The sequence below is a fragment of the Phyllobates terribilis genome, unplaced genomic scaffold (genome assembly GCF_046119375.1).
Source record: "Phyllobates terribilis strain yellow unplaced genomic scaffold, ASM4611937v1 Scaffold_3__8_contigs__length_932513732, whole genome shotgun sequence".
Lineage (NCBI taxonomy): Eukaryota > Metazoa > Chordata > Amphibia > Anura > Dendrobatidae > Phyllobates > Phyllobates terribilis.
This window is the reverse complement of record NW_027362763.1, coordinates 836,514,997-836,536,475: the sequence shown is the minus strand read 5'-3', so window position 1 is coordinate 836,536,475 and position 21,479 is coordinate 836,514,997. Positions and strand designations below refer to the sequence as shown.

General features: G+C 41.2%; 1 protein-coding gene across 3 annotated transcripts in view; it reads right to left on the bottom strand.

The window, feature by feature from the left end:
* RALGAPA2 (Ral GTPase activating protein catalytic subunit alpha 2) overlaps window positions 1-21,479 on the bottom strand; it is a 330,418-nt gene that overhangs the window by 180,878 nt on the left and 128,061 nt on the right. For all 3 annotated transcript variants that reach the window (XM_073672456.1, XM_073672457.1, XM_073672458.1), the window contains one exon: window positions 5,348-5,476. In XM_073672456.1, the coding sequence (XP_073528557.1) occupies window positions 5,348-5,476 (129 nt within the window). The remainder of the gene's footprint in view (window positions 1-5,347; window positions 5,477-21,479) is intronic.

Here is a 21,479-nt window from a genome sequence, read left to right as displayed (position 1 = left end):
TTGTCATCACGAAATTATGAAATCAAGTTTCAATATTTAAAAAAATTATACATTTTTATTTATTTTTTAACTTTCATTGCCCCTAACCAAACAAATAATAATCCAGAAATCGTACACTATTCACTATGACCAATAAGTTAATATTGTCTGACATTCCTTGATCTGTACAGATCAAGTTCCAGCAGTTATCTTATTATTAAAGGCAGGGTCAGTGTATGATGAAAGATTGCACCTAAAAAGTGCGGTTAACATTAGTGGAACTCCTGACTGTTTAGTATTAAAAAGTCAATATGAGGATATGTACCAACTGTGCATAATTAGAATATTTTAATATCAGGTACAGATGCAGAAAACGTTGACCTCTCACCCTACATGATTTAAGAAAATAAAGAGGAAACATGTATGTATGTATATATATATATATATATATATATATATATATATATATATATATATATATATATATATATATATATATATATATATATATATATATATATACACACACATATACATATATATATATACACACACACATATATATATACACACATATATATATACATACACACATATATATATATATATATATATACACACACACATATATATATACACACATACATACATACACACACCCTTTGTTTAACCAATGTGTTCCTCCATGGTCTTCACCCGTAGAGCCCTGTTTTGCTCAGTCTGCAGGGAAAGCTACAAGGTGAAACCATCACTCCAGTTGTCTCAAGCTCTGCCTGAAGTTCTTTATAACTCATACATGGTTTCTTTGCCCCATTTTCACTTCTTGCCACAAAACAACTTTTGTTCAGTTCTCTCAGTAGTAGTAGGTAGGGCTGCGTGAATCACAAGACAGAGGCCACATCCGAGCAAGGTCTGGTCAGGTATTGTGAAAGCACATTCCTCTGTTCAGTCAACCTGACAGGACACTGCCTGGAGAGGACTAAAGGAGAAGATAAACACCTTTCTTTAGCTGATTGAGAACAAACATCCATCTCAGTCAGCCTGACAGTTTTAGTGGGTCTGTCTCTGCTTCACATAGTCCATCCTACTGCATGTCCTGGCAGTTGCCATGTTTAAAATCCTGACAGAGCTCAGTAGATAAAGAATAATATGCAAATTGCCTCTTTAGAGAAAAAGAGGACTTGAACTCTATAGCGCCACCTATCAGAAGCAGTAATCCTACAAGTCACAATCAACCTTTTAACAAGTCGTGCAATATGACTTCGGATAAAAGCCAAATCAGAATCTCAATTTGCACACGGTGTTTCGGGCTGTTGGCCCTTGTCAGTGCAAAGTATGAGAACTGATTTGGCTAGATGAAAGACTCTGGACTGAGGTCTAAGGGGTAACTATTCTCCTTGTGGAGAGTGACAGAAAAAATATATTTCTGCTAAATAAAAGGTATTTAGAAAAATGTTTAATATTTAAATGTGTGCTATTCATTTCATTTCTTGGAGAATCCCTTTAAAGACTTTATTTTAGGAGATATTTTACATGGTAAAATTCTTAATATACAGGCGTACTAATAATGCTGACCACAATTGTATATAGATAACACAAGATCCATCATCCTGTGCTGTGCTTGTCAGATCAAGTGGTTATCACGCGACAAGTAGTATGCAAAATGCATATGAGTGGACACATGACAACTGCTCGAACCAGCAAGCAGAACAGAATCCTAACAGTATGCATATTACACACTTTTAGGATTTGGCATGCTATAGTGCATACCCAAAATTTGCCCTGGCCTGGGAAACCCATTTAACAGAAGCTTAAAAAAGATAGACTTTCCATAAACATGTACAGAAAAAAATTATAATTGGAAAATCAAGGCAGATTATAAAAGATATGCATGCCAAACTGAGGTTAAAAGTACACCAAGCTAGAAGGCCAAATATGATAAATGCCGTGGTTGCCTAATCCGTCTCGAGACTCTTTGCAGTAGATGTAGGAGGAGAACTTCTGGGAGCCCACAAATTATCAGAAATGCAAGGTAAAAATAATGTACCATCACTACCCAAAATAACTCTAAAGTGTGTCATATTTTGTGACTTAATCAAAATCTAATTTACAATATAGGTCCCCCAAAAAGGGTTTGTATCTGGACAGAAACACATCACCTATTACAGAATTAGTGATACCTTTTTCCCACTATTAGTACCCCCCAGATTTTGAGAGAGCGCCTTCGCAGAGCTTTGACTGCAGCGACAGTCGCACATCTCTACACATCCGCTCCATTCATTATTTACTGAATGGCCAGAAAATAGAGTACATTGCTCTGCGGAGCTCTGATTTCATGATCAGCGAGGCTTCCAGTGGTAAGAAAGGTGTTAACTTTTCTAATTTGGTACAAACCCTTTTATGTTTTCATCTCAAGATAAGTAACCTAACATTACATTGGGAACTACAGCTGTTTTCTCGATCTGTCATTACAATTGCTCAGTGATTCTTATTTTTTTTTATTTTTCATCCCAATGGAACGCTTAATACCCGCGTATGCAGAAAATCCCTCCAGAACATTATTCACCCTTTAAAATAAAAACATTGAGCTGAAAATATAATTCTTAATCAATGAAAAGGTCTTTAAACTGCCCACACAATGTGCCAGGAGTCTCGGCATATGAGTGACAAAAGGCCGGTGTTGGTATAGCAGCATCTGACAGGGCACATATGAAGTTAACCGCCCGGAGAAGATGGATTCACTCCCAATCAGTCTCCTCCGATCTGATTTTATTTCTGGTTAGCCATTTTCCTAATAATTATTTCTGCAGTGTGGCAGAATGGGCAAGTGCCTGAGATGACAGTGGTTGATTACAAGTAGTACTTATGATGGGAATTATTCTTCCCACGAGACACAATTAACCTTTCCATGGTCTGCAAGGTTTTTTTTTCCCGTATACATCCCCCAAAGCAGTCCCCACAGCCGATTACATCATGTTATTTTCCTACTCTTCTGTCAGGAATACGAAGGGACAGAAAAGCTTACAAAAGTGTAAAAGGGCAACTAAAAATAGTGCAGTATAGAGATGCTGTGAGATTGATGAACCTTTATGAACTGAGAAACTCAAGAACGTTGCAGCAGCTTCATCTCTATTTTCGGGTCATTTTGCTGTACACCATCTTTTCTCTAACAAATTGCTACAAGATGACAGTGAATATGCCTTGCAGCGGCTCGTCCTCCAGAGAAACATTCCCTCAGATAGTCTATTTGCAGGCAAGTGTTGTAAAATATCAGCAAGGGAAGAATATACCGTGATATCGCTGCTTGAGCCACTGCCCTAATGACACAAAGGTTTAAAAGTTTGTTTCTATGAGATTTTAATGGCCAGAAGCAAATGAAAAGCAAGATTTGCAGTTTTCTAACAAATTTGCATTTGTCCCACTGACACAACCTGTTGTCTGCTTCATTTATAGATACAGTATTTATACAGTTAAAATTGACCTTCAGTTCACCCTCAGCTTCGACTGGGTAAAGGGCACATGAGCAGGTCACCTCTTCACTTTTTGTGGTATAACCGTTCTCCTAACCTCAGCATTCATTGATAAATTAACCAGCATGTATAAAACTTGCAAATGGACCCTTAAAGAGGTTTTCCCACAAACAAAAGTTCATTTTAATCAACAGATTTTGAAATAATAACAACTCCCACAATTGGATGTGTTTAAATAAAATGTTCCTGTGCTGAGATAATCTTATAAATGTTCCCCTGCTGTGTACTGTGTAATGGCTATGTCTGACCATACAGGAACATGGTCTGATCATACCACATCTCCTGGGCAGGGAGGAAGCAAAAGAGTATACAGACATTACAGCAGGGATCACAGCTGATTCTTCTTGGGAGGCAAAACACTTGCCTGTCTTTTTTTTTTAAAACACTGTTTTACCTCACAGAAAGAATCAGCTGTGATCCCATTTTATTTAAACACATCCAATTATGGAAGTTAATATTATTCCAAGATCTATTGATTAAAATGAACTTTTGTTTGTGGAAAAACCCAGCCATAAGTAAAAAGATTAGCTTATCATCATTTCAAAAACTTTCCACCTGCTATAAGTGATTGTAAAAATGCTGAAAAGCAGGCCTGACCTGGGCTTTCTTACACCGGTTACAATGTATCAGCTTAGACAAAAACTTCTAACTTTGGGACAGGATATCTATCTATAACTGTGTGAGTAGCACTAGGTCGTCTTCAGCAGCTTAGAAGAAATGGGGTAACTTTCTGGCCAATCAGTTCCATCTTTGGGTGACAGCTGATACAAAAGGGCTGAGCTTGGCAATCTTTAGTTCTACTACAGCCAGAGAAGAGGGAGAGGCTTCTGCTGCAGTCAGTTGTCTCATGGCCATATGCAGAGCAGTGAGGAGAAGGAAAGACATGGATGAGATTCTGATACACATATTTTTCAGTTTTAATTGTTTGACAGATTTCCCCTACCATCATCATAATTATTCTAAATAATTTTATTTAAAGGGATTTTTTCTGCCGATTCATGCCGCCCAAACTGCAGGCAGCATGAATCAGAGCCTGGCAGCACAATTGCAGCTAGGTATATTTTTTTATGTAATGCTCCAGAATTTCAGAGTAAATATTAGAAGATCCAGCTGGGGACCATAGGACTAGAAGAGACAAGTCTGGCGCTGCCCCGATCTCCTCCCAACGCTGCTGTAGGTGATTGGCAGAGCTGCCACTTTGGAAGAGACCTGTCAATCACTTTTAGCAGCACTGGGAAGAGCCAGCAGGAGGGGGCACCGTAATAGACTAGTCTCTATCTACGGTCCCTGGAAATTCAATGTATAATTTTCTCCAAAACGCCAGAGAGGGAATTAAACACTTGCTTTGATCAGACTACCATACCGTAAGACCCGTGTCATTCGAGATCATCATTTTGTGCAAAAATAACTGTATAGAGCAAGAAATAAAGAGTAATGGCATTTTCCTGTTGACAGCAGCATATAAAACTCTCCTCTTCACCTCGGTGGAGCAGACATGTCGCTGGCACAGCTCAGCAGCATCCTCCTCCACATTGGCATCTCCAATCACCTTTATTGAGCGCAGCTAATGAGGCTGTGAAAGCAGAGTCTCGGCAGTTCGTGCCACAATATTAGTGAGGATATGATTTCTTAAACTTCAGCTCTTTGATGAAACACCTCTGCAATACCAGTGTGTCATCCTATCCTACAATTTCACACATCAGCTGCCCTGGTATCTTTTCTCCAGAGACCAGTTTCACATTGCACTAATGAGTCCACACCTGTTAGAGTGGAGAAATCTGAACCTTGTTAGCGACTGGGCTCTCTCCGGAGAGCAGAATGAGCATTGTCATACTCACCTCCAACATGTCTGTACTCAGGACCCGGGCCGCAGCTGTGATGAAGTCTCCCACCAGCATTGTGTACCCAGGCAAGCCGAGGAAGAAGAAGCTGGAAGAGCAGTGCTTTATGATTGTGTTCACGATTTCCTGCAAAGAGAAGCGCAAACTAATGAATCCCATGGAAGTTACCACATTTGGTTCAAATTGCATTTTATGCATAAATTTAGTTGAGTGTGAAGCAGTTGGATTAATGCTATAACATCTGGGTTGTCAAAATTGATGAGAAGCCCACCCAAAGAAAGGTTTGTCTAGCAAGATTTAGCATTTTGGAACTTATTTTGCAGTTTCCCCTTCAATGCTGCAGCTCACATCATTTTAAACAGTATAGCAGACATGACATCTCTTGCAGGAATTGTACGGCCGCTTTCCTGAAAAATCTTATGGATGGAAAATCTTCCTCATTATACAAGTACGGGAGCAGGAAGGAGGTCGATCAGTAATCAAGTTAATACCTATGGGAGCTGTAATGGTGGCCATATTAGTTATCAACAAGTCATCTCATTAGGCCATCAATATGAGATTTCTGGCAGTCTGACTCCTGTCACCCCCACAGGTCAGGTGATTGAAGGCGCCACAATGCATGGGAAGAGTGAAGGAAAAGTGAGGGAACAGTTGTGAGCATGTGCGACTGCGGCTCTACAAGGAGTTATGGACACTTACTGTAGTAGTGGTTGCACATGCTCACCAACTATTCACACAGGGGATTTTAAGACACCTGTCCTAATAGTCAGAGGGGTCCCAGCATGACAGAAGTCCGTTATATGACAGAGATGACTAACTCCCTTGAATGGATTTTCCTTCTCTTTACATAAAGGGATTTTTTTGATAGGATAGATGATAAAAATATGACAGGGGTGTTCTCAGACATGGTTATGCATAAAATTATCCATCTTATACAAATGAGAGTGGTCTGTGCACCCAGTCTGCTGCGGACGCTCACTTGCTACTTCTCTATGGATTAGGGTGCACCAGGCACGTACACATAATAAATAAAGATCTTGTAAGAATACCCATATCTGGGAGACCTACACTACAGGAGGATTTTTATAAGGGCTAAGTCCCCTCTATAACCATCTTATAAGATTACAGAGTATTGGTGATGACAAACCCCCATTTTACTATTGCAATACGCATTTGATATTTATTGCATCATTTGGTCTCAACTGTGATAGGGGGCTACAAGGTCCTTCCTCAGCTAAGAGATAAACGATCAGGGATGCATGAAGAAATCCCCTGGGTTGTCTCATACATCCTGATCACGGAGCTCATATCTGAAAGAGTGTGATGTACGGTTTCTCCATGCGTCCAGATTGCTCTGCTCCTGCCTGACTGAATATGTCCATATGTGGAATCTATCTAAATCCTAAAATGTGATACTATATCCAACGTGCAGATCCAACTCTTTGACTGACGTTGGTTTTGCTCTGTGGGAACTAAAGAGAACCTGTCATCTGATGGCTGCTGCCCAAACTGCATGCAGCAAGAATCAGAGCCGGGCTCTGCACGATTGCAGCCAGCTCCATTTTTCTCTGAAATGCTCCGGCGTGTCAGAGAACATAAGATCTGGCCGCTGCTGAAGGTGATTGACAGCCCCCTCCCTTGTTTGTACATCAGGTGAGACCTATTTAATCACCTGCATCAGGGCTGGAAAGATCTATAAAAAATGCTTTTTTCTGAAACACAAGAGTGTTTCAGAAAAAAAAAAACAATCTGGGCTGCAATAGAGCAGCCAGGCTTATTCATGATGCCCACAATTTGGGCAGCATGAAGATAAGTTCCCTTGAAGGACCAGAACCAGCACACAATATCACAATTTTCAACTTGGTGAGCCATAAAAGTTTACATGACTCCATTTGAGAGAAAGAATAGCTATTCATGCATCTTATGCAAAAAGGAGAAACGACAATGGGGTCCAAAAGGACACAGCCAAAGAGACCAGTCTAGTACCAGTCGTAAATGTCAGAGGATAAACCAAATCCACAATGTAGGTATGAACAGAACCTAACGGGAAAAATCTAAGCACTAACTTGTTGAACGTCGTCCTGCAAAGAGCAGTAAAATCTTTCCAATATAGTAGTAAGTACATTTGTACAGGATTGTGTTTCTATGAATCAGGACATTATTGTTGTAGAACAGATCATCATGTGGCACCTTGTGACATTTGCAGCCATTGGGCTTTATTAGACTTTATTAGACTTTTGTCACTCAAGCACAATCAAAACTAAGGCTGACATGCAAAAGGAGCAACATTCTTCTTTAAGAACGGTGACACGTTTAACAAGTCGTATATACAACTCCCCCCCCATTAAAACAAATGTGCAGAAATATAATGCAGCGTCTTATTTCTGACATCTCAACAGATTGTGCTTCCACTGGACAAACACGCGGCTCTAATGCTTCTTTCAGGTTAATGTGTAAACTGCTTTTAATCACTTCCTTTGATACATTTTTATGTCAATATCAGTCAGAGTAAATACTCTGAGAGTGAGCAGATGGATGCTGGGCCTCATAAAAAGTGTGCCGAGGCGCTCCGCCGCAGGAACAAAAGACCCACCTTTTCCATAATTAAGGGGCTGATTAAAGCTGAGGGTTCCCCACAACACACCTGTAATTACTGACACAGCTCGGCATTGTGCGGAGCCCTTGTCTGCGGATTTCAGGCAGAAACCTATACCGCAGCAGATGGGAGCGCATTTCTGTTGACATATGCTACAATAAAAGGGGGAGACGAAACCTGGCTCCAAGAAGTGACAGAATGTAGCATATCGGAAGATTAATAACTCAAACAACAATGCTGGGTCTGCTTTACATCCATCTGTTGAACTTGGAAATAAAAATGGTGCATTACAACCAATCTAGTAAAATCTAACTTGCCCAAAAGGCACATTGGCATCTATCCAATGCAAGAAAACATGTATAATAATAAAATAAACCACAGGTTTTCTCTATTCCCTACACAAAAGAAAAAAATAGGCAGTATATGGTATATAAATAATACAAATGGGTTATTCAATAGAACAAAATTAAATTCTTGTCAAGATTACCTTTAAATGGGTTTTCTGATCAGCCATAAGTAGGTAAAATTACAAATTGCTTGTAAAAACAAGACACCTCTGCAATTTACCCCTTTAAAAAAAAAACATGGTTCTCAAAAACAGAGGGATTATTCATTTTATAGTTTATTGCTCATTCCCTAAATCACCGGCAGTGCTGTGGAGTTGGAGTGGGAGGTTTGGCTTACTGACTACACAACCCTGGTTACTGGCCACCTCTGCAATCCATCTGCAGTGGCCGGTCACCTAGGCAAAGAGCAGGTTTGTGGAAGCTTTATGTTACAGAGCTCGCAAGAGATGCTCTGAAGCTGGTCAGACCACTGGACTCAGAAGGCATCAGTTACCCTACACGTTCCACCAGTACTGCAGAGGCAGAGCTGCCACTGACTGCAGCATCAGAGGGCACAGATTGGGCCAGTGGCGAGAAAATGCCAGTGGCCCAATTGGTCAATCCTTCAGGAGCACAATGCCCGTGGTGAGCAGGAAGACAAGAGGCAGAGAAGCGGACACGAGAATTACCCTTTAATCATGGTCTGATTTTACTAACTACTGGGTGAACAAAGCCTTACACTTTTGTTTAAAGGGTCACCAGTCAAATGTATTCTGAGAATATCACTCACCTGACTGAAGCAAAGGGTGGGATTTGTTACTTCTTTAATTTTATTTTTTATATTATGTAGAAAAGCATAAACAGCTAAGCTTTTCTACGCAAACAAAACCTACAAAAGTAATTTCTACAGTGTCTTACATAAATCAGGCAATAATCCTAGACCTCTCTCGTGCTCCACCAGTTTTCTAAAAATTACCTGATTGTACAATGGAATGCACTAGCACAGACACAGATTTATGCCCTAAAACACATCTTTTTACACTGGCCTAGACCATCACCTCACCAATCTAATTTTTTTCAGATACCCTCTTCCTAAATTTCCCCTCAGAACCTTGTCCATTGTTTCATCTTTTTTGGCTGGTGACAACTTCATGCAGCATTACACGCATTACCTTATTAACTGGCTAGACCAGTGGAGGGAACATCTGTTTGTGGCATGTGATGTAATATGATCCAGCCCTCTGGCAGATCCCAGCGGGCCGCAGTTCTTGGGCAGGTGGCCCAGTCTTTCCTGCCGTGTACTTTGCTTTTTCAGTAGAGCGCGCGAGCAGGCAGAGCTCAGTAATGAATGCCATGTCACATGCAACGCTGGTCAGGAGGTTCTTTGTGGGCAAAGGTTGCGAGCTCTGCCCTATGAAATGTCTAAACAGCAGTCTCCTATGTGATGCATTTACAGCATTTTCAGTATCTCCTATGTGATGTGTATACAGCATTCTCAGTTTCTTCTATGAAATGTATATACAGCAGTCTCCGGCTGCGTTCACACATTGCGTATTTTCAAAAAGCGCGCGCGAAAATACGCAATGTGCTTTGTGTCTGCCAGCAAAGTGAATGGGAAATTCACTTTGCCGTTCAGACACGGTGTAATTTTACGCAGCGGGAAAGCGCAGCTGCGTAAAGAATTGGCATGTCAATTCTTTACGCAGCTGTGTCCTGCGCGTTCTCTCTATTGTGCCCATTATAAGCGATGGAATTACGCAGCGGTGTTCACACACTGCGTAATTCCATCGCTTTTTTACGGAGGCGCAGGATGGATACTCACCTACCCGATGTCAGGGGAGAGGCGTCCGGTCCGGTCCGCTCCAATCCCGCGCTTCCAGCATCTGCCGGTGAGCCGATCAGCTGTTAGCTAACCGGCTTGTAACCGCTCAGCTGATTACAAGCCGGTCAGCTGACAGTCTGCTGATCGCTTCACGGCAGATGCTGCAAGCGCGGGACGGAGCAGACGCGTCTCTCATCCATCGGGTAGGTGAGTATCCATAGTCTGTACATACACTGCTAGGGACACACACACGACACAGACACACAGGACACAGACACAGACAGTACACACACGACACACAGACACAGACAGTACACATGTCACACTGAAATGAAGTGTGACATTACACATGTCACCCTTCATTTTCACACTGCGTTTTTTGCTGCGCTTTTTTACGCAGTGTGTGAATGGAGGTGCTTTTTTTACCTGCTTAAAAAAAACGCAGGTAAAAAAAAGCAGGAAAATACTCAGCGTAAAAAAAACGCAGGGAAATACGCAATGTGTGAACGCAGCCTTAGTGTTTCCTATGTGATGTATATACAGCAGTCACAATGTATCCTCTATCATAAGTAAACAGCAGTCTGTTTATCCCATGTCATGTGTATACAATAGTCTGGATCCTATGTGACATATATAAATCAGTCTCAGTGTCTATGTGATGTATTTACAGCATTTTCAGCGTCTCTTATGCGATGTGTAAACAGCAGTTTGGTGTCTAATATGTGATGTATACAGCAGTCCCCTCAGTGCTGGAGTTATATACAGTTGTGCTCAAAAGTTTACATACCCCGGCAATTTTTCCTTTCTTGGTTTTGTTTCAGAGAATATGAATGATAACAAAAAAAACTTTTTCTCCACTCATGGTTATAGGTTGTGTGAAGCCATTTATTGTCAAACTACTGTTTTTTCTCTTTTTAAATCTTAATGACAACCAAAAACATCCCAATGACCCTGATCAAAAGTTCACATACCCTGGTGATTTTGGCCTGATAACATGCACAGAATTTCACACAAATGGGTTTGAATGGCTACTTAAAGGTAACATCCTCACCTGTGACCTGTTTGCTTGTAATCAGTGTATGTGCATAAAAGCTGAGTGAGTTTCTGGGATACAGACAGACTCTTTCATCTTTTATCCAGCCACTGACGTTTCTGGATTGTGAGTCATGGGGAAAGCAAAAGAATTGTCAACGGATAGACTGGAAAAGGTAGTTGAACTGTATAAACACAGGAAAAGGATACAAAAAAAATATCCAAGGAATTGATAGAGCCAGTCAGCAGCGTTCAAACTGTGATTAACAATTGGAAAATCAGGGGTTCTGTAAAAACCAAACCACGGTCAGGTAGACCAACAAAAATTTTGGCCACAACTGCCAGGAAAATTGTTCGGGATGCAAAGAAAAACCCACAAATAACATCAGCTGAAATTCAGGACGCTCTGAAAACTAGCGGTGTGGCTGTTTCAAGATGCACAATAAGGAGGTACTTGAAGAAAAATGGGCTGCATGGTCGAGTCGCCAGAAGAAAGCAATTATTGCGCAAATGCCACAAAGTATCTCGCCTACAATATGCCAGACAGCACAGAGACCAGCCTCAAAACTTCTGGTACTAGGTAATTTAGAGTGATGAGACCAAAATGTAACTTTTTGACCACAACCATAAATGTTACATTTGGAGAGAGGTCAACAAGGCCTATGATGAAACAAACACCATTCCTACAGTAAAGCAAGGAGGTGGATCAATGATGTTTTGGTGGATATGTGAGCTACAATGGCACAGGAAGCTTGGTAAAAGTTTAAGGAAAGATCAATGCAGCATGTTATCAGCAAATACTGGAGGCAAATTTGCCCTCATCAGCCCGGAAGCTGCGCATGGGACGTACTTGGACGTTCCAACAGGACATCGATCCAAAACACAAGGCCAAGTCGACCTGTCATTGGCTACAACAGAACAAAGGGAAGGTTCTGGAGAGGTCATCTCAGTCTCCTGACCTCAATATCAATGAGTCACTCTGGGGAGATCTCAAGAGCACAGTTCATGCTAGACAGCCCAGGAATTTACAGGAACTGGAGGCTTTTGCCAAGAAGATTGGGCAGCTTTACCATCTGAGAAATTATAGAACCTCATCCACAACTACCACAAAAGACTTGAAGCGGTCATTGATGTTAGAGAGGGCAATACACGGCATTAAGAACTGGGGTATGTGAACTTTTGATCAGGGTCATTTGGATGTTTTTGGTTGTCATTAAAATTTAAAAAGAGAAAACACAGTAGTTTGACAATAAATGGCTTCAGCCAACCTATAACCATGAGCGGAGAAAAAGTTTTTTTGTTATCATTCATATTCTCTGAAACAAGGCCAAGAAAGGAAAAATTCTGCCGGGTTATGTAAACTTTAGAGCACAACTGTAAACATTATGTGAACAATGATCAATTTACTCCAAAGACATCCTGATACGGAATGTAGATTGTGAGCCCCAATGTGGACAGTGATGGTAATATCTGTAAATTGTCTGTATTGTAAAGCGCTGTGGAATATGTTGGCACTATATAAATAAAAAGATTATTATTATTAATTTCCCAATGTGCGTAAACATGCATTGAAATACATATGTGTTCGGAATAACTTACTGCAGCATGTTCTTTTCAAAACTTAATCACAGTCGCCGGGTATAGCAGGGTAATTTATTTATTTATTTTTTTTATCAGATAAATTTGTATTCATTTAAAGATAGAATAATTAAATACAACTTCAGTACAATAATTTTCATTTTCTTATTATCAAAAATAACCCCTCCCTCACCCCCCTCCCCTTTTAATGATGACAATAAACCTTTATTGTTATATAAAATATGGTTCAATATCACAAAAAAAACATCTTATAACCATTACAATGTATTTTATAGTGTAATCACCGGATTCTTTCCTCCAAAAGCATTAATCACACCTTCCATGGTGCCCATAGATTGTCACTGAGTTTGGCGTTTTTCCTTTTTAAATACATTTTTTCCTCCATCCGTACCACATAATCCACCTGCCTTATGTACTCTTGTCTAGAGGGAGGCTCCGGTCGCACCCAATACCTTGCTATTACCTTTCTAGCTGCATATAAGAGTCTGGCAATTGCCAGTTTTGCGACATCATTCCCCACAAGTTCCTCCACGTATCCCAGCAAGCAAACCACTGGATCTCTAGGAATTATACAATGATACCGTCCTTCAATTAGGGCAGCTACTTCAGACCAATAGTTTGCAAGCTTTGGGCAACTCCACATAACATGTAGTATACCGGCAACTTCTGACCCACATCTCGGGCAATCCGAATTCTCCCGTACCCCTATTCTGAACAAAAAATCAGGCGATCTATATGCTCTATGTACAAGAAGTAGTTGGGACATTCTAGCAGGTTCATTTAGAGACAACTTGGGGATATATTCCAATATGGACTCCCACCTGTCATCCTCAATGGTACCAACATCTGCTTCCCACTTTTCCTTCGCCAAAACAGGATAGTTCAATAGAAAGGTGTGAAGCAGATCAGCATACACCGTAGATATGATGCCTGTTGTACACCCCCCATACAAATGTAATCAATAACGATATCCTTTTGAACAGATAGGTTCCTAATTTTCCTTTGCTTAATAAACGCATGTTTAACCTGTGTATACTGATAGCTGTGTCTGTCTAATAAGTGAAATTCCTCTTTCAGCATCTCTAAGGTTTTGATTATCCATCAGTTGGTAGATGTATTGTATACCCCTTGCCACCCATCCTCTCAACTCTCCTATTTTATAAAATTCACCTAAGTTTTCGTTATCCCAAATAGGAGGATACATAGACATTCCCACTATGCCTCTAATCTTCTTCACCCATGTCCACAATTTATGGACTAAGCCACAGGTCGGATATGACCTGCCCATCTTCCCAAAAAGTCCCGACTCTAGGCCCACTACCAATGGACTCTTTTTAAGATGAAATTCCAAAACCGCCTGTATAGTCCCCTTCACCGCCCTCTGCGCCCACCCTCTAATATGCTGGGACTGTGCTGCCAAAAAATATATCCACGGGTTTGGTAGGGCGAGACTCCCCTCTTCTTTTGGCCTCTGGAGAGTTTCCAGCTTAATCCTAGGTTGTCCACCACCCCAGACCAGATCCCTAAATATTGAATTAATACACTGGAACACTGGCTGAGGAATCCACACGGGGGAGTTATGTAAAACATATAGCAATTTGGGCATCAGCACCATTTTAAGAAGATTGGTGCGTCCCACCACCGAGAGGCGCATTTTGCTCCATGTAGATGCTTTATCTTTTAATTTCCCAAGTATCAAGGGTATACATTCAACTGAAGGTATTCCTTTACTGGTAACGTTATTATAATTCCAAGATAATTCCAAGATATTTAAATTCTCTTACTAATTTAAGTTGTGTACATTCCACCTGTTCAACATCTAAGCCATCCAGGGTATCTATTTCCATAATATAAGATTTATCCCAATTAATTTGTAGCCCAGATAACAGCTATTGCACCATGTACCATGTAATGACGCCTGAGAGTCCTGTAAGAATAATAAAATATCATCAGCGTACAACGCTATCTTCTCCTCAACCATTCCATAGCAGGGTAATTTTTAAGTTGATAATTTTGTACGACCCCTGAATAATAATGTTATAAATGCCCAAATGGCCCTTGGCAGAAAAAAAAGGTTCCCTACTCCTGGCTTAGGCCATAAAAATACAAGCACTTTTTACCTTTCATGCAACCCTAATCACTTGTAGATTGTTTTTCTATTATATCAAATACTAATTTCATGCACTAAAATTCAAATTAATGTGATTTTCTGGAATTTTTTTTAGATTCTGTCTCTCACAGGTAAAGTGTACCTACGATAAAAATTACATTTTTTGTAGGTCGGAAAACTTGCAAAATCTGCAGTGTATCAAATACTTATTTCCCCCACTGTACATATGTCGGGAGCTTTCGGATGCACACTTTAGATCTCATTCAGATGCCAGTGATATTTTACGTACGCAAAAAACGGCCTCAATGTCATCAGCGCTTTTCATTCGATTTTCATCAGTATTTCGCCAATGTGTTTGTTTTTACCATCAGTAACTTTCACTGACGAAAAAAATAAATAAATAGATTATGGAGCTTCTCATAAACATTGCAACGTTACAGGGGTTTTCCCACGAACGAAAGTTCATTTTAATCAATAGATCTTGGAATAATAATAACTTCCACAATTAGATTTATTTAAATAAAATGTTCCTGTGCTGAGATAATCTTATAAATGTGCCCCTGCTGTGTACTGTGTAATGGCTGTGTCTGCCCGTGTGGGAACATGGTCTGATCGTACCACAGCTCCTGGGCAGGGGAGGAAGCAAAAGAGTATACAGACAGGACAGGGGATCACAGCTGATTCTTTCTGTGAGGTAAAACATTTCCTGCCTGTTTTTAAACAATCTTTTACTTCAAAGAAAGAATCAGCTGTGATCCCCTGTTGTCCTGTCTGTATACTCTCTTGCTCCCCCCCTGCCCCCAGGAGCTGTTGTATGTTCAGACCATGAACTGGAGCAGCTCTGTACGGGCAGACACAGCCATTACACAGTACACAGCAGGGGCACATTTATAAGATTGTCTCAGCACAGGAACATTTTATTTAAATAAATCTAATTGTGGAAATTATTATTCCAAGATCTATTGATTAAAATGAACTTTTGTTCGTGGGAAACCTCTTTAATCATGGATAGCACACAGATTGATTTTCATGGACCCATAGACATGTGTGGGTAATTTTGATCCGTGAATCACTCAAATTAAAAACGGACCAGTCCCTGTAATGTTTTGCGGACCACTCTACCAGCAAAAAAACCCCCAAAAACATGGACATGGCAACAGTCTCAAAGACTTTAATGGGTGCATGATCTATCAATGAAATACATGGATAGAACACGAATGTAATTAACAGACATCTGAATGGGGCCACCGAAATGCGGTCAAATTTGTGTTCTTCTTGGTTCCGTCTGGCTGGTTTGCATCTGAATATCGTTGTTTAACTATATAGGAAAGTACAGCAGACTGTGGATTGCTATACAGAAAGCCACAGAGAAAAAAAAAATATATTTTTTTAAAAGAAAAAAAATGGGTTTACATAGTGTATCCCTTCTACCTTGATGTGACAAAAAGTGGTCATAAACGCAGAGTGGCCCTTAGCCTTACTTATTCAAAGTCCCCCAGGTTTTACTAAATCTATATCTTTAATCAGGGGTAAAGAAGCAAGAATTACAATTTTCCAAGATAAAAAATCCACCATCTGAACAGGACCTATTACTGAGGAGAATATTGTGTGTCCCGCAAGGCTTTGGTCACACGCATTGAAGGTAAAATCATGAAATGGTTGAAGGAGCGTAGTGTGTTCACTTTAATTTATTGATCTGCACATTTTTACAAGTCTCCATCTAACAACTGTGACCTCATCACATATAATTAGATCCTAAAGAGGTTAAAGAATCAGAATCAATGAAGTGTCCTATTGTTATGTATTGACATTACAATGGTGAGGTCTTCACACCAGCCCTGTGTCATCATCACCTGATCTAAAACCCTACAAGTGTTTGTTGTCTCATCTTTATAAATGGTTAAAATTGGGAAAAAAAGCAACTTTGCAATTTACCTCTTATTAAAAATTCTCTCTGTTCTTAACAACGGAGGATTGTTTAATTCTATAGTTTACAGCTTGTTGCCTAGGATATTGGACACTTCGGAAGTCTATGGCAGTGGCCGGTTTCCTAGGAAATAAGCATGCGCTTGCAAGCTGTTTGCTGGATCCAGCCAGCATCACTGTCCCTGCGCTACTACTGCTTCTACTAGCGGCATCGGAGAGCACACAGATTAGACCAGCAGCACGACCAGGTCACTGGTCTGAACGGTCAATCTTCAGAAGTGCCCACATGTGCCAAACAGGAAGCCTGGAAGCAAAGGAGCAGTAGATTACCCTTTAAATGTGCAAATAGCCTCTTCAGAACAAAAAGGACAATTTTAGTGGCTCTTGCTGAATGTAGCAATCCTAAAAGTCAATATCAACCCTTTAACCATCCTTGCCACAGGATTTCAAATAAGAAGCCAAACCAGTAGCTAGATTTGCAGACATGTGTTTTTAGGCATTTGCCTCTCATCAGTGCACAGCAGGAGTACTGTTTTAGATGGATTAGAGGCCTCTGTCAAAGGGTCTAAGAGGCATAGCACCAGGTACAAGGAGAACCCTCTGCCAGTGGATCTAAGAGGCATAGCACCAGGTACAAGGAGAACCCTCTGCCAGTGGGTCCAAGAGGCATAGCACCAGGTACAAGGAGAACCCTCTGCCAGTGGGTCCAAGAGGCATAGCACCAGGTACAAGGAGAACCCTCTGCCAGTGGGTCTAAGAGCCATAGCACTAGGTACAAGGAGAACCCTCTGCCAGTGGGTCCAAGAGGCATAGCACCAGGTACAAGGAGAACCCTCTGCCAGTGGGTCTAAGAGCCATAGCACTAGGTACAAGGAGAACCCTCTGCCAGTGGGTCCAAGAGGCATAGCACCAGGTACAAGGAGAACCCTCTGCCAGCGGGTCCAAGAGGCATAGCACCAGGTACAAGGAGAACCCTCTGCCAGTGGGTCTAAGAGCCATAGCACCAGGTACATGGAAAACCCTCTGCCAGTGGGTCCAAGAGGCATAGCACCAGGTACAAGGAGAACCCTCTGCCAGTGGGTCTAAGAGCCATAGCACCAGGTACAAGGAGAACCCTCTGCCAGTGGATCTAAGAGGCATAGCACCAGGTACAAGGAGAACCCTCTGCCAGTGGGTCCAAGAGGCATAGCACCAGGTACAAGGAGAACCCTCTGCCAGCGGGTCCAAGAGGCATAGCACCAGGTACAAGGAGAACCCTCTGCCAGTGGGTCTAAGAGCCATAGCACCAGGTACATGGAAAACCCTCTGCCAGTGGGTCCAAGAGGCATAGCACCAGGTACAAGGAGAACCCTCTGCCAGTGGGTCTAAGAGCCATAGCACCAGGTACAAGGAGAACCATCTGCCAGTGGATCTAAGAGGCATAGCACCAGGTACAAGGAGAACCCTCTGCCAGTGGGTCTAAGAGCCATAGCACCAGGTACATGGAAAACCCTCTGCCAGTGGGTCCAAGAGGCATAGCACCAGGTACAAGGAGAACCCTCTGCCAGTGGGTCTAAGAGCCATAGCACCAGGTACAAGGAGAACCATCTGCCAGTGGATCTAAGAGGCATAGCACCAGGTACAAGGAGAACCCTCTGCCAGTGGGTCTAAGAGCCATAGCACCAGGTACAAGGAGAACCCTCTGCCAGTGGATCTAAGAGGCATAGCACCAGGTACAAGGAGAACCCTCTGCCAGTGGGTCCAAGAGGCATAGCACCAGGTACAAGGAGAAGCCTCTGCCAGTGGGTCCAAGAGCATAACAATAAGTACAATGCCATAGCACCAAATACCCTCTGCCTTTGCAATGGCAGGACTAGAACAAAATTAGGACAGGTAAAAAATTAGATCTTCTCCCTTTGTTGGAAACCCAAACGTTCAAGATGGTAATCCCCATAGAGCACTTAAAAAATGGGAAAGACAAGGCGATCACTCTCTTCATCATTTTGTTGACTGAACCTCAAAGTCAATTAACTCATTTCAGACCCATAGGGAAAGATACCTCAAGCTGCACATCCCAATTTTTGCTTCCTAGCAAGCGAGTTATGTAGGGAAATAGCTCTGTGCTCTTTCACCTTCTAAGCGGGAACTAACTTCTCACAGAGCAGTGGGCTCTTCCATTACTAGATGCTCTCTATAGATACCTCCTTGTACTAATAGGGGCCGACTCATCGGGCACACTGTATGTCAGGCATGCTGGAGCATACATTGCAAAATCCATAGAGGCGCACGTCACAATGAATTAGGAGCATCTTTTCTGCGGCATGCGCCTTTGTGTGCAAAGCAAGAAATGCTCCTCCACTCGGGGACTGGAAAAGCCTTTCTGGTGTACAAAGTGCCAGCCTTTTTTATGAATTTGCCATGCAGGCATAGCCATGTTCCATCACTGCTTCACCCATTTCGGCGTAGCGGATTTAAAACTGGCGTGAAAAAGCCAAGTGTCGCATTTTTTTTTTGTGCAGTTATCTATTACGCAAAAAATGTGGCTTTTGAAAGCTTTAGCATTAAGTTTTCTAAAGTAAAAGTTTGATGAATCTGTCCTATAGACTACACTGCCACCATGATGGGCCTGCCTAGAAGAAAGCCCTCAATTCCGGACAATATGTTTGATTTGCTCTGAAGCACGTTGGCCTATTCCATAACAACTCTTCCACTGGTAAGATATGTTGAAATGACCTCAAAAACTTCCACAGAGCACATATTTTCCTGGCCAGGGGCTATAGGGTGCATGGGTATCTACCCAACAGATATATGCTTCTTCCACATTGCTCTGCTCTTGCAAAGTGGAGAGTTCTGGCTGAGGGTTAAACACTTTGGACTTAACACACCCAACCACCTTTATACCCTTTGATATGCTTTATAGATGTGACAAGGGCCCTGGAATACTTTTACATCTAGTCTCAACAGCAGCAAAAAAAAATGCAATTCTCCAAACCTGGATATCTCCTCATGCACCACCACAAACTACTCCTAGAAAAAGTAGCCTATCCTTTCTCTTTTGAATGGATTGGGTGGAGCATTTATCCTCAAAGAATCTACAGTAAAAAGTTCTTCCACACATGGGAACGTTTTACAGCTATCCTACTGTCTAAAATCACAAAGTCAAAACACATTCATTTCTGTCACACAACTTGGTAAAAAAAAAGAGAACTACTTGAAAACCAGTCCATATAACCCACGTAAAGCTACTTGGAAAATCTGACCATGTAGAGATCCACAGAAATATCTTCCCTTCGTTTTTTTTATGCCAGTTTCTTTAAGTCAGTCTTTTTTTCAAGGAAACAGGTCTAATTTTGTCAGGATGACATCCTTAAACCTAGCAGTCTTCCAATGGATACCATTAAGTGCCAATTCTATTGCCGGTCTGTAGCGGAAATGGTTTTCTAACAAGCCTTTAGTTCCCCTCAATACATAGACTACAATGGTATAATATCAATATTGTGATTTTAATATCAAACTTATTATGATGGAGCCATCACAACTGTAACACCGCAACAAAGCGAGATGTAGAGATTCTATATCAATGAAGAGGTGCATTATGATGTCATTACAACGATAACGACCTTATAGAAAAAGTAAGCTGTTGTCATAACTGTATCGTTGTGATGAAGTGGATGAGCATCACTGCTGCAGTGATTTTGTAGAATTAATTTTCCAAATCATTGGATCCATTCTAAAAGTGAAATGTGACCCAACTTATTTTTGGTATAGATGCATATTAAATAGGCTATGCTTAAAAGGGAACCTGTCAGTAGGTTTTTACTATGTAATGTGAAGACAGCAGGAGATAGAGTCTGAAACACAGAATTCAGGAATGTGTCACTTGTCAAAGTGCGAGCTGTTGTGTACTACCTGTGAAGGATTTATAACTATGAGCTTAACATTGCTGGACTAGTCCGGCAACATCCCCTCCAGTGATAAGCAACTCACTGTCTATGGACTTTGTACGTAGAGAGCCTGGTGTAGGTGGGGTTATCCATGGGGTGGGCGGGGTTAGCTTTCTCAGCTCTGCTTCACTCTAAATCTAAAAGCTCTGACTGTGTCAGAACGGCTGCACCCAGTAATCTAAGTGATACATCATTGGATTCAGCTTCTCTTTGCCTACATTATGCTGCTCCCAGATGAGGTAATAAAAACATGCTGATAGATTCCCTTTAAATAGTCTATGCATAAATTTATAAAGAATAAATCTACCCCAAAAGACACAAATTCTAATGCATAGCAAGTCTTAAATAACTGAAATGTAGACAATAAAATTAAAAATAAATAAAATTCCAATTCTACAGGTAGCCTGGGTCAATTAGACTGTGCTAAATTGAAAATAGTATTTAAATTCTTACAGAACCATTAAAAGCTAAGTACATGAGTCATTTATCTGCAGGCTCCTAAAGAAAAGGAAGGGGGGAGCACATTGGGCTGAAATCACGTCACGCAAACAGATGTGTTACTTTCCAGAAAGCAAAGTGCAGATCTTTAAACACAAACTGCTCTGAGAGGCGTGCTGCCTAGTAAATGAATCACCTTAATTGAATGCTACTGTATGTACACAGCGCTTGGGAAAACACAGCCAATGAGGAGGAAACATATGGTGGCGGCAATAGAAATTGGTTTACTCATTTGGAGCGACGTTGTTTCTGCAGCACTTTCATAATTGACCTTTAGAGCGATAAATGTGTAAAATA